Raw genomic sequence first — 14,073 nt, 5'->3', positions numbered from 1 at the left:
CTAGAGCAAGATGGAGCAGGCACTGAAAAGCTGTGGAGTAACAGCACGAGACTGCAGGTAAAACAGCTACTTCACTTCTCAAAGTGAACCTACCTCAGGACACTCAAGTAAGAAATAAGGAGTCTTTTGTCTTTTTACTATGGCAAATATCCGCTGATAGTTTTTGCAGTGCTTTCTGTCCCTGATAATAGTTTTTAAATTTTTCTTCAAGGTATCCAATTACTAAAGTCCATTCCTCCTTTTAAGTCCCATATTGCAGGTATTTTTAGCAGTCAAGTAAAACCATGTATTGTCCCTCCTCAAAGTCTCCTCTCATGCCATTCTTTGTTGAAGTGAAGAAATGCTTCAGAGCCGTGTCAGATGCTTTTGGCATGCAGCCACGTGGACAAGCCAGGCCCAGGAGCCAGTCCAGCTCCAGGTTCCCAGAAAGACATCTCCCATCACACAGCGAAGCAGCAGCCGAAGGCTCTCCTCACCCACTGCAGCGCCTCAGCTTACCTCTGTGAGTCACGCGTCGCAGGGGGGCATCTCTTAACTATAAATGGGATGTTCAGAAAACCTGAGGTTTTTTTAGTCTTTAGATGTTCACAGCTATTCACAAAAAATAAAATACATAGTCCAGCGTGATCAGCTACATGCTGGGGAAAAAATACATAGCATTGAAGCGTTGTACTTGAGCAGGGCCAGTATCTCTCAGTGGGTTCTCTGGCAGGAATGGGTGGTTGGCATCATATTTTTCTAGGTAAAATACAAGAAGGTTATCTAGTAATAGAGCCTGTTGAATCCAGAGCAGCCTGAAACCTTGTAACACCCCCTGCACACACATGCTTGTGCTGCAGGTGGAAACGCCACGTTTAAGAAATAGAGAATGACTTGATTTCTGCTATTTATTCCTTACTCTTCCCTGCTAGTAACTGTCGTGTTCCCATTGTGGAAATTGTCACCCTGTGGACAGGTGGTTGAAGTGATTTTATTTATTTATTTGCTCTCCCTGGAGAAAGGGATGCTGTATATGTGGGGGTGCTTAGACCAAAGCAGGGAATACGGGGAGCTGCTGGTCCCGGTCTTTGCTGTGCTGGCTCACGGTGAGGCATGGATGCGTAAAGCCCTTTGGTATGTGCTGCTGCAAGAAATACGTGTGCAAGCGTGATGTGATATCTGTGGGTGTAGAAGCACCTCTTTGGGAACTCTAATGTTTGGTTTGCTGACAATATTGCTTCAGTGAAGAAGCTTTTAGTTGCTTCTCACCGCAGTTTGTTTATCTGTAAAATGGGAATAGGGAACTTCCTAGAGAACCCAAAGCTAACTTTTTAATTATTCATAGCTTTTGCATACCACTGAGGAGAGTATAAGCTGTAAATCTCTGAAGCTGCATACCAACATTTCTGTGGTTTAAGCATCAGGGGAGCCCCTTCTCTAAAGATGCTGCTGTATTCTCTTGGCTATATATTTTGTGGCAAGCCTGTATTCAGCCCTCAGCATGCAGAGTCTCAGCACCTAAATCCCACAACTCTTTTCTGTGTGCAGACCCCACTGTTTTTCTCTGTGGAGCCCATCCTGCTGGGGGCTGCAGGTTCACTGTTGGAGCTAGGAAGGTGCCTATTGCATGCGCTGTGTGCTTGAGGTGCAGAAAGCAGCATCCAGGAGACCGGGACTCCACAGTCTGTCAGGGCACAGCCTGAACATGCACAGGCAATGGCCCCCTCCCAGCGTCAGCACTGCCCTTACCGAAGCCACAGCCACGCTCTGCACATAGGGCTGTTCCCTGCCGGGGCTGTGGGCATGCACAGTGCCTCCCAAACAGGCTGGAGGGTCAGTCAGGTCACCCCATGCCTTTTGGTAACAGGCCCTGATGCTTTACCATCGGCTCCTGGGAGGCTGTGACATTTGAGCTTACGCTGGCTGCCCCAGAGCGGGGAGGTCAAACAAATTGAACTGCTCTTCAAATTAGCTGGATATGGATTTGATCGCTGTCCATTTGAGACCTTGTGTGTTTTAGCTGAAAAAATGCACACCACGTTCCAGCCACCTCCTCCAGCCAGGGGAGCCGTGATGCCACTGGCAAACACGTGCGCTCACTGAGCGTTACTTAGCTGGAAAGTTACCGCTGAAGCATGTCCTCTATCGAGAACAATCTCAGCTTCACTGGGCCTATCTCTTACAGATGTTAATTCCTTACTATTATCTTTACAAGTTCCAACAGAATAGTAAGCTGCAGTAAAGAGAGGGGATATGTTCAATTTAAGCAATGAGATTACTATGTTCGGAATAAAGCCACTTTTATTAATAATTACCTCTCTGCCGTGACTTTAAATTCAAACAGCTGGACAGCCTCTGCTCTTTATTAATTTCCTTGGATCCTTGGCACAAAGCCCTCAATTCCTGTGATGTAATGGTATAAAAAGTTGGCTCCTGCCTGAGCTTCCACCCACAAGTTCTAAATTTGGAGCATGGCAAATTTCTGCAAATTCCAGAGACAGCCTATGCTCAAGACGTGCTGATGCCTTCAGTCCCATCCTATTGCACCAAACAACAAGATTGTGTGCTTTTTATAACTGGGACCATAAATATGACTCAGATGCACATGTTGTCTATGTAAGCACTTGGGGTTGGCTATCACTTTATGGCACTGGGAAGAAGCCAAGCCAAATAAAAATTGTTTTGAGTAAATATTACATTTCTAGAGCATGAATAACTTTTCTCTGCAGCCAACGTGTCACTAATGGGAATAAGGAAGAAGACGGGGTGGGGGGAAAGCAATAACTAAATCATCCCACTAAGCACAGACAGTCTACAGCAAGACCTGTTGTTTCGACTCGTCTGGGGTGTAATATCCCAGATAATTCATAGCAGGTCTCAGCAAGGCCACAAGTGATGGAAATAAAAATAGCTATGTAGTTGAGCACCATCCTGCTGCACAGTGCTCTCTTGGGTGGGATCTCCACCAGTGGTATGTAAAACAGGCAACCGAAGAACCAAGTGTCCTTCTCTCCCCCGCTCCCAAATGTGCAGAGGCTGGAGCATGTGGATTGCTCCATGGAGGTCAGTGTTGCTACTCACATGCTCAACGCTAAGTGTGTGCACATGTCTGTTCAGGATCCTGGCCAAAAGGAAGGATGAGTTTTTCATCCTGCGACTTGGGGACCCCAGGGGATGTCTGCATTGCCGAACACGGGGAATCAGAAGATGAGCCCACATGCAGCTATGTGCTGCTGTGCCAGAAGGCGAAGCCGCTTACCAGCGGTTCTCTGGGGCAGCGATATCCCATCCCATCCCATCCCACCACCAGCACGCACCACTGCAGGGCTGGTTCATCATGGCTGCTGGCTCTGCTCCAGCTCTTCCAGCAAGCTGATATGTCTCAACCTCTCCCCACCCCCAAGAAACCCAATTACTCCTGCCCTTGAGCAGTCGTCAGCAAGCAGCTTATGAAATGCTTCATCTACCTGAAACACAAAGGGTAAGAGCAATGCTCCTCTGTAAGAAGGAGGAAACATTCCCTGATGAACTCTCTCAGAGAGACTCTTCAAGTCTCTCAAAAATAATAGCCAGATAGAAATAACAAGTGAGAGCCTAGCTTTGAAAATCATTAGTGCCTTTCCCATTTTCCTAATGAGCATGTAATCCTGAGCGTTGTGCATTCCTTCATGTTGCACCTGTCCACTTTTGCATATGAGATAAGTGCTTTCTTGAACTTTGCTGTCTTTTCCTTTTTTTGTAGGCTTCTTTGGCATAGCAGGAAGAAAACCTGGCTTTAAAAGAGGAGTTCAGACAGGAAGCAGCAATGTTCCAGGAGGATTTCTGAGTCAAACAGGAAAGCAACTGGCTTCTCAAAGTGCACATTTCAGAGATCCCTAAAACATTCAGCTACGCAGTTGGAGCAGGTGAGTAGGGAAGTGTCAAGAGCACTCGACATTCTCATGTCCCAGCTGTCCCTATCAGAAGCGTTTGAAGAGCTTTACTGTTCAGTGGGCTGGACTAGGGCTTGCAGATAAAATAAGGACTGTGAGCCCAGGAATCATGACAGCCTTGACGTCAGCAGACCTGCATCTCCAGGGACTAGTGCTGAGAAATCAGTGCCGATTTGCCCAGCTAAGGCAGCTTTGACTGTGTTTCCAGGATCTGGGAGATATATTTCTTCCATGCCTTGCAAGCTGCCAGCGGTCATTTTCTGCTAGGAGAGCAACCCAAACAATGTACAAGGGACTGGCTCTCTCCCCTTTGTAATGCATTTTACAAATCAGAGAAACTTTTGTAACACAGGAAAGTGTTTTTGCATATTAGAGCTTCTAAATTGTTAAAACAGTTGGAAAATCCTAATTGCCTTTAGCAGACAAGAAAAAAAACAGTGAAAAAAACATTTTGGATTGCAGAATTAACAAAACTGGGAGCTGAAGATCAGTTTCCAAGATGAAAAACATATTCAGGGAGTCCTTGCAAGCTTAACACAAATACTCGAGCCTTCAACAAGTGATTTGCACCTACCTGCAAAACTTGTTGCTCTGAGGTACGGAGCTTAAGCTCTGAAAACTGTCCAGCGATGGAATGTCCAGGTCAGACATGTTCAGTTTTACCCCAGGATGTTTCTGGGGCTCCATTGTGCACAAGGGAGGGGAAAACCTACCTGGGATTGATTCAACAGCCTGAATTAGAGATGATGAAAGAGGGCTTGTCTGGAGCACAGCATGACTTTATGACTACTGGCTTAAGTTTCCTGACACTTTGAGGGTAGCTACATGGTGATTTAACTCCAGTTAATTAGAGAGCTAAAGGCTGCTTCAATTTGTGGTTTTTACCCAAGAGCTCCAAGAAGGTTTTCTGGCTGCCAGGGATCATGCGTGAAGGTGGACGAGCTGGAGGTGCCCCTACGAGGCATTGGCAGGGGATGGTGCCAGGGGGCTCTGGTCATGCAGGCATTGCCCTGGTACACGTGGCCCTTTCCAAGCCCTCAGGTAGCAATCTCCGATTTACACCTCGTGGGCACAATTTCAGTTTATCGTGGTATCACTTAGAGAGCTGTCTTTTAGGGACAGCTGAGTATTTTGCAAATGTTTATTAGACTGTGTGCTTTTTTTATGGATAACTATCACTCACATTTCATCAATGGGCAATTGAGGCATAAGGAGGTTAAGGGACCTGACGAAGGTGATAGCAAGTCAAATTTTTGGAATTTTGTAGCTCTGAAATATCATCTTTCTAAAACAGGAAACCCTCTCAGGAGTAGTAGGTTTTCATTAAAACAACAGTTCAAACCTGTCGATCTTGATGTATCAGGAAAAGGAGGAATGTAGAAAATGTGAGAGTTAGCTTAGTCTTCTTAAACTAAACCACCAGGTTCACGTTCCTGTGGAGAAACAAATACCCTGCAGGCATCATGGTGTCTTTATTTTTGGAAGTTGAGAACTCCCCCTTTTGGTATCCGAGTTAAGAAAAAAACAAGGATTTTGTGAGCCAACAAAAGGTTTCTGGAGGAAAAAACCCTCCAGTCCCACTTCTCAAAGAGTTTATGACATGAGGAGTTGAGCTAATGTTATCCAATTTAGCCTCCCCTACATTTCAAAATTGGATTACAGTTCATGAGTCTTTGAGGGAAAATGTTACCCAACAGAGTTAACTGTGTGACGCTCACATTAGCATCAGGCTTTTGCAGCTGTGGGTGCAGACCCTGGTTTCAGTCATCTGGTAACCAGCGTGCCCAGAGCACAGGAGGGGGTGAGCGGCATCGCTGCTGCTCAGCCTTTGCCTTTAGGCAGAAGCCCACCGAGCTGTGATGGCTCGGTATGCTGACAGCCTTGTTGTTCGTAATCTGCTGGGTCCTCGCTCTTTTTGCTTTTCTTTGGCGAGATAAGTCATCCAGACCCTAAGAAAAGGTTTTGGTTTGGCATTACGTGTGCTTTCCTTGCCGAGGCAGAGTGGGTTTCTCCTCCTGCAGTAGCAGTGTGCTGCTGCACGTACACAAGTGACGCAGCTCCAAGCATGCTACCAACTCAGCTGTAAAAAACCCGTGTCGTACCGCATCTGGGTGAATCTGCCTTTCCAAACAGGATCCGCAGATGTGATTAATTACAGGCCTGCGGAGGAGCCGCTTCGCTCCCGTGCGCCGTTCCGGAGGGCCGTGCGGCGGTGTCCGGCTGCCATCTGGCGTCCGGGGCCGCGGCGGGGCCCCGCTGAGCAGCCCCCGAGTCACCCCGGCCCGACGACGGGGCTGCTCGAGTGGCAACCTCTGGTCTAGGTCCAAGCCGTGAGCAAATCCTGCCCAGGCTCACCAGAGCCCCCCGCCACGGTATCTCACGCATTCCTGCGGCAGATCTGGTATTTCTTATTGTTCTCCCCGTCTCTGGGGGAGCAGCTGCTGCTGCCTGGCCGGCCTGCCGGGGCAGGAGCTGGCAGAGTCCTGTGCTGCGGGTCCCAGAACTAGCCGGGGGCTTTGGAAAAATCACGTCAGTCTTCTCGCCCTGCTTCTGCACAAAGGGAGTCGGGGCTGATCAGGAGGGGCGAGATAAAAAGGAGAAAAGGACGGAAAAGGGGAAGAGCAGCGAGCGGTCGCTCAGCACCGCTCGCCTGGAGGTGGTGCAGGCTCGGTGCACGCTGCCCTGTGCCCAGCGCTGGCCCGGGAGCTTTCTGCTAAAATAGCCACGTGCCAGTCTGCAGCAACAGAGCACGTCTGGTTCGCTGGGTGGTAAATGCCTGCTAACTGTCAGCTGGGTGGCAGGGACACCAGTAGGAGCAACTGGTCAGAGTAGGGTGAGGAGGGGAAGCAGAGGCAGAGCTGTCCTCGAAGGCATGCGGGACTGGTCCGCACTCTGCAGAGACGGCAGAAATGCCGGGGAGCAGCCTGGGCCGGTGAGGGCATTTGGCACCCAGTGTGGTTTTCTTTTTGCCTTTTCCTTTGGTGAGCTGTTCTGCCAAGCTGGTTCTCGTACCGCACCCCATACCTGCGCCCAGCCCTTGGCAGCCCAGCCCTTGGAAATAGGATTTCAAGGAATATATGCTCTGGACTTTCTCCTGCCAGTGAGGAAGCTTTGCTGGCCGGAGATGGCCTGAGAGCAGTTGTGGGTTTGGCTCTTGCCATCTGTAATGGTGACAGTGAAGGGAGCGTGTGGGAGCATGGGTGGGCAAGTTTCTTTTGCAAAGCGGGGCCACAGACGGCTATGCTGCAAGACCAGGCTTGGGGTGATGGTTGTTTCTGGCCAACCCCAGGATGCTCCATGGCCCAGCAGCGACCCCCTTGGGCATCAGGCAAGGGCCCAGGCAGGCAGTGGCTATGCCAAAGCAAAACAGCAAACGGAGAAGATGCCACCTCCATCCCCACAGGGAGTAGCCCCACACTGAGTGCCTGGGCCCTGCCACACCACTCAGCCTTTTGGGCGGTACCTGTGTGTGAGCAGGCTGTACTCCCTACCCCCATCATTTCCCACCTTCTCTCTGGGAGAAAAGCAGCCCAGAGCCAATGCAATCTTTCTGGCAGGGGTAAAAGCCCGGCTGTGAAATGAGGCATGCTCATCCCTTGCAGGATGATGTGCTGGCCAACTTCACAGTTTGGAAAGCGCAAAATGGCCCAATGCATCACTGGCAAAGGAAACGGCTGGGAAAACACCACCTTAGGCTTCTCCAAATGCAAAATTTCAGTCCCAGCTCTGCCATGGGAGGGACTTTCTAAAGGTGTCTAAGCAGATTCTGACCTAAAATAGGTTGTTTTTTCCCTTTTTAGTCGGGACCAAGGAACCAATGCCTCAGAGGACCTGGGCTTCCCCAGCACTTGCACACTGTGTCAGGGCTGAGCTGCACAAGCTTCTCTGGAGTGGAAAGAGAAAACCCCATGCTCTGGTACACAGTGGAACAACTAATAAACGTCAACACTGAGGGAAGCCCAGGCTGCTGTTGAAACTGTCTCATGTCAGTGCTTGAATTTTTAATCCCATATGAGATACGAACATGTTCAAGTTAGACTTGATGGCCAAGTTAGGTGAAGGGACACAGGCGTCCTGTGCAACTCTGGGCGAGAGCGGCCGACACAGACCTGCGTGAATCGTGCTCAAACATACTCACAAACAGCCTGGTAGGTTCCCTGTGGTGAAACCTGCGTTGCCTGAGCAGATCACTGTGCAACAGTGAAGAGGGGCGACAACAGGAATAATGGCAGGTAAGCATTTGCATGAAGACATTATTAGGCCCAGATCCTGTAAAAGCTGTTTGTGTGCTGTAGCCGTGGCCAGTAGCTCTATTAATTAGCAGTGATATTAATGACAGCATATAAAGCTGGTGCTAGAGCAAGCTCCTTTGATAGGCGGAAGAGCAATGTGAGCAATGAGCATGCTAAGGTAGAAAGGGTTGGGGTTTTTTGTGCTTGTTTTATTTATTAAGGAATTAAAAATAATGACCGATAGGGAAAAGTGAGTGCAAGTGTTCTTGGGTTTGTGATTTTATTTTTTTTTTTTCTATTTATCAACATTCTGTGCAGTCTGCCATGGGCTTTCCTCTGGCCAGCTGCTCATATCCTTTTACATTACCTCTGTCATTTAGGCTAAAATATCAGAAAGAAGGGAGAGAGGGCTCTCATCAAGCACTTTTGCTGTGGTTGTGCTTGTAGGTGTTAAAAACTGCCTCATTAAACCTCTCTCTCAAGGTTCTTCAGGATGTTTTTATCTTTTGTTTTGCATCATACCGTTCCAATCTAAATTTGTTTTGGAGGTGAGAAGCAGCTACCTTTTTCCAAATTTTTTTTCATCTTAAGTGTTAAAACAACCACAATGGGCTTTCCATTTTTTGAAGGATGTGAACTTTTGACATATCCAGAAAGCCAGTTTATAATATAAACAGTGCTTTTCTGCACTTTCGCTTCCTTGGCATTTCCAAGTAGTTGAAGTTCACAGTGAGACTCACTGTATGAAAGTCACAATAGTCTGTAAATTCATGCAGTGTTACAAACTTTCTGTTTGTTTTACTTTGGAACTCACGGCCACATTAGCAGTAGCAGGAGTCCTCAAGACACGATGTCTGTATGGCCCTGCCACGTGGGGAGCCCCAAAGTGTTTCAAAACACAGGCTGGTCTCTTTTATTTTTTTTTTCCTTCTTCCCGCTCCCCCCCCCGCCCCGCCCTTGTAATTTGGGATGGGTCTGGGTACTGCTCCCAAAACAGGGATAGGTGTGAGCTGACAAGTTGCACGTACTTCTGTCGGCCCCACTCCTGCAGCCTCGGGGCTTTTTTATCCTGCCAGTCACTGAGCACTGTTCGGTAGGATGAGGGAGAACGGGATGGGGTGAAGGATGAATGAGGCATGTACCCAGAGCACCTCGGAAAACACTGTTTTCCTTCTGTGGCGCAGTGGGGTTTTTTGGAAAATATGCCTGAATTAGCTTCAAGGCTCTGAGCATAAATTTATCGCGGGCCAGTGGTAACACTCGTAAAATCCTTTTTCCGAGGCTCACGGGACGTCTCTGGGATCAGATGCACTGAGCTGAGAGGACCGAAGAACCGAATCGTCTCCCGAGCTGAAGGGCGGCAGCTGTGGTGAGGGGATGGGTACGGCGGGAGCCCCGGGGCGCCTCGCGGCTTCCCCCTGCCTTGGGAACGGCCGCGGCAGCTGCGGGCGGGCCGCCGAGATGAAGGGCGGTGTTGCCGCCTCGGGACGCGATTCCGGGCCGGCGAGGGGGCGTGACTGGCGGCCGGTTCGTGGCGGGGCGGGGCCACCGCCAGGGGGCGCCCGGAGCCCAGGGATGGTGCGTGGCGCCCGCGGGCTCCTGCCCTGCGCGGAAAACCCAGAAAAACCATGGAGAGAGGCAGTTGTGGAATCACCGGCACCGCCCCGGAGGGCTTGGAAAGCCCCGAACTGATGGGCGGGGGAACTAAAATGTTGCTTGGCTGGGGGGGATTTTCACTCGGTTCGAGACGAGAACATACGGCGCGTTACAACCAACTCCTCCTGTCTGCGCCATTTACTTTATGAACCAACAACTACCTCTCTCTGTGAAGCAGCTGACAGAATTTATGGATATCCCCTTTCCTGGCCACGCACCAGTTTGCTCAGAAATTGTTTACTTTACAGCTGCTTCACATATGCGAGATAAAAAACAGAGCAGTAATAATTTTCAGTTCACTTTTCCTGGACTGGATGCCGCAGCTACTGTTCCAGAAGGCCTGTGTGACTGAAGAGCTGCTTCTCTTGGGGTTGGGTCCCCCCATTCCAGGATACAGAGCCTGTCCTAACAACACGCTGTTCCTTTCCCAGATACGCTTTGGGTTTGTGGCTGTTCATGCAGGAAGGTTAAACAGAAGTAATACGAGTTGCTGGAAACCTGCCTGTTACAGTTCGGGAATGTGTGAATGAGAATGCAAGCGTCTCATAAATCAGCTCTATAAAATGGTCACAGGGAAAAAAAAAAAAAAAGTTCTGCCTGTCTGAGGAGAAAAAAGCATGGTACTGTGCTATTGGTTTGTAGGATTGTTCCACCAGCAGCAGGAGCTAAACCTGAATCTAGCTGAGGAAACAAGCGGACTATGGGCTCCAGGGCATCTTCCTGAAGAACAACAGCCGCAGGGGTTGCACAGGCCTCGGCACTGGTAAGCCAAGCCCAGTGTGTGTGTGAGGGACGAGGATGTTGCAAGGCCTCTCAGGGTGGAACAGGGACAGCCATAGCATCGCCTTCCATTGCAGATATCCTCACCATTAGCAGTCTCACTGCTCCTGGGAGAGGAGTGCTGTAATCTCTGGGCTCACCAGAAATGATACCACACCAGGAGTGCAGTTTTCCAGCCTGCACTGTGTCATGAGATGTGGTGACTCTGACTCACAACTCTACTCTCTCTTTGAATGTTGTGTTTAGTGTAGCTTTAATGGACTTAGTCTGACATGGTATTTTTGCTCAAAATGCAGTTAGTTAATTTTTAAACTCCACACAAAGCTTTCCTAATTGGTCAGAGCAAGCAGGGACAACAAAGCTAAAAGGAGACTGGTCTCATTTCCTCTTCTAATACTGACTAAAAAATATTCAAGGCAGAGGTATGCGGATGACATTTTAACGAAGGGCTGTGTGCCGTCCCTGGGCCAAGGCACCCTCCTGCTGCAGCCCTTTGCTTGAGGGGAGGAGCAGGGCTGCCTCTGCCCCAGGCTGCCCTCCAGGCGGTGATGGGGTACAAGAGATGCTACTGTTTGATCAATTCACTTCCCCCCCTGGCCTGCTTTGTGTTTCAGAAAACAGCTGAACTGCACCCCCAAAATACTGTCATTGAGCAACGCTGCCTGTGAGAGCTCAGCATCCCTATCCTGTACCAAGGTGTACTGAATGTGAACTGCGAGAGAAGGGGTGGTGGTAAGACGAATTACATTTTATTATCTGCATGACCACTGCCGTTATTACGGCTTTAACCTGAAGCCCACTGATCAGACCATTAAGTGTATATTCCTTCCATCACGGTAATACTTCCACACAACAGTTACTGGATTCTGAATAACCCAAAAGAAATCCATGCAAAAAGACATTAATCAGTTCAGAAATGCAAATAACTTGGTATTACTTTATTAAACAGCCAATTCTAAAGAACAGTAAAAAATATGAAAACATGCATCATTTGGTGTTCTTAAAAAAACCATTTGTCCAAAATAAAAACTGTTAGAAAAATTAAGCAAGTTTAGCCCCAGTACACCTTCTGCTCTCCACATAAAAGATAAATGTTTGGTAGTTATAAATACTGTTCCATCTCCTTTAGCAAAGTTTAACAATGTATACATTAGTATTTCTATTACCGTTTTTTTCACATTTCTTCTGTAAACATAATCAATTCAAAAAATGCCTTGTTAGCAAGCTTAAGGAACTACTGCTTTTCTGTACAGTAAATACAAAAAGGAAGATCCTGGGTTTTCCTGCCTTCTGATCAGCATTCCATTTACTGAACCATTAAAGATTTCAATTAGTATGAAAATATAACCAGAGAATAAATGTCTGAGAAGATTCAGTATCTGAGTGACTCTTAGTTAACAGGCAACTAAAATGCTATTGACTTCCAAATCTGAAGATCACTCCTGTACAGCTTCTGCTCTTCTGAGAGCCAAGTACAACGCTGTCTACAAATGCACTGGTTATCCAGCTGAAAAAATAATTTCTTACTTACTAAAAATAATTTAACGTTTAGCTGACCTAAAAAGCAGGTGCTAAGAGATGGATGCCCATGTTCCGTGTAGGTACAAAGGTCAAAGCTGACTAACAAGCCACACGTATGGGCACCTGCTTTTCAGGAGAGGGGACTCACTTCTCAAAACATCTGTACAATTCAGCAAGAATACTATTTTACTTAGCAGTAGACTGGCTTCTTGGCTGGTGTGGGAGATCTACAAAGCAAAATCCCAGACTTACTCCTTTTCCCTACAGAAACAGAAAGAACTGGCTTTGTCCCTGGAGAGAATTTTGAGGCAGAGCAGTAGGCTCTTTGGGAAGCCTTGTTACTAGAAACGCCTGAAATTGTTTTACTGGTGAGAATTATTTTTTTCTAAAGCGCTATTGCTACACATTTATCATTTTTATCTAAAATAAAAATGTCACATTTAGTTTTCCTCTTGCATTTTTTTTAATTTTACCTCCAGTTAAGAATAAGACAGAAATGCTGCATCTAAGATGGTGGTATGTTATAATCAGATTTCTTGCACAAACATTGCCTTGATGCAAATGGTATTTGGCCTGTATGTGCTATCATCTTTCATTCATCTGCTCCAGAAATCTGTAAGTCAAAACTGTGCATCTTTTAAACTACGAACAAAATTCTCAAGGGGTTTTTTTAGCCTTCTCAACTATGAGACAGTACAAGAACAATCTCGCATGACTACTTTTTCCAAATGTTTTACAGCAGCATTTTGTACGTGCCTATTTCCAGTTCTTTTGTTTGGATTCCTGCAAACAGAGGAAAACAGGTCACAAAATCAGACCAGCCAGCAGGTACGCAGCGATGCCAGTCTACCCTCGTGAAGGAAGAATGTTTCTGAGCACTAAGCACAGAGCAACAGATGGACAGAGAAAAGTAAAAGGAGACTTGGTGGAAGGAAAGGTAATGCTCTATCTCAGAGTTGAACAGAACCTCCAGGACTGAATTATCCTGGGTTTAAAATACACTAACTGAACCAATGAAACAATTGCTTCCCTTTTTGGAATGAAGGTGATGCTGCTAGATTGGTTAGATGCTGTCAGGTTGTTACAGGCTAGTATAGAAACAACTCTGTCACAAGCTATATTTAAATACAAATCCTCAGTGGAAAAGTTTTGTATAAAAGAACAGAATTTCTAGAAATGAGAAAAAACAGCAAGTACTGTCAAACACGACATATTATAACTATGGAGCTCTGAGTAGACACTTCTATGTGGTCAGCAGTGTTTCCTTTGTAGAAAGGCCCAACCTGCTGAGCAAACTAAGCTCTTCGTAAGCAAGAAGCTGCTCTGTGCAAAGCAGAACGAACGAAGGTGGGCTTCTGTGCGCAAACGGTACGTCAGCTACTGTCGTTACTCAGAAGTGTTTTTTTTCCCTTTCCAGCTCTTTTGTCTTTGCTCGAGTTCAGCTTCAGTGAAGGCGGCCGGGCCCCAGTTTGTGATTAGGTGAGGATTCTTGGAGCCTGGAAGACAGAGTGGGATACTTGAAGCAGGCATTTCTGACAGGGCCCTGGCTCACCCACCGTGGGTGTGACAGGCTGAGTGTCACCACAGGAGGATTTGGTAAGTGCTCTGACTGGAAACCCTCTCAAAGGTGGCCTGGGGACCTGCCCGACCAAGGAGGGAGGAAGGCCGGGGACGCCCTCAGTGAAGGCTTTGTGTGACAAGTTGTCAACTGCTGCAATCTTTCACATCCTTATCTCCCAACTTCCCCCCTCCCCAAATAGTTGTATCTTAGTAAACTCCCCTTCTTCTTGCCTTTAGAGATGTCCCTGAAGGAAAGTGATCTTCTTCAGCACTGCATTACAAAGCTACTTTCCTCAGGGCAGGCATGCTATTAAGCAAGCTAAGAAATTAAAAACTTTGCCCAAAAATAAAATATTTTAGCTATCTTTAGTTCATGTTTTTGGCACTTAGCCTTTATGCTAACTGCATTAAAC

General features: G+C 47.4%; 1 protein-coding gene across 1 annotated transcript in view; it reads right to left on the bottom strand.

Moving 5' to 3' along the window:
• Positions 1-11,496: 11,496 nt before the first annotated feature.
• SWAP70 (switching B cell complex subunit SWAP70) overlaps positions 11,497-14,073 on the bottom strand; it is a 44,009-nt gene continuing 41,432 nt past the window's right edge. The window contains exon 12 of the mRNA XM_074884572.1: positions 11,497-13,596. Coding sequence (XP_074740673.1) covers positions 13,487-13,596 — 110 coding nt within the window. The 3' untranslated portion in view covers positions 11,497-13,486. The remainder of the gene's footprint in view (positions 13,597-14,073) is intronic.

The sequence above is a fragment of the Strix uralensis genome, chromosome 15 (assembly GCF_047716275.1).
Source record: "Strix uralensis isolate ZFMK-TIS-50842 chromosome 15, bStrUra1, whole genome shotgun sequence".
In the NCBI taxonomy this organism is placed as follows: domain Eukaryota; kingdom Metazoa; phylum Chordata; class Aves; order Strigiformes; family Strigidae; genus Strix; species Strix uralensis.
The sequence above is the reverse complement of the archived record's forward strand: the minus strand, read 5'-3'. Positions and strand labels throughout refer to the sequence as shown.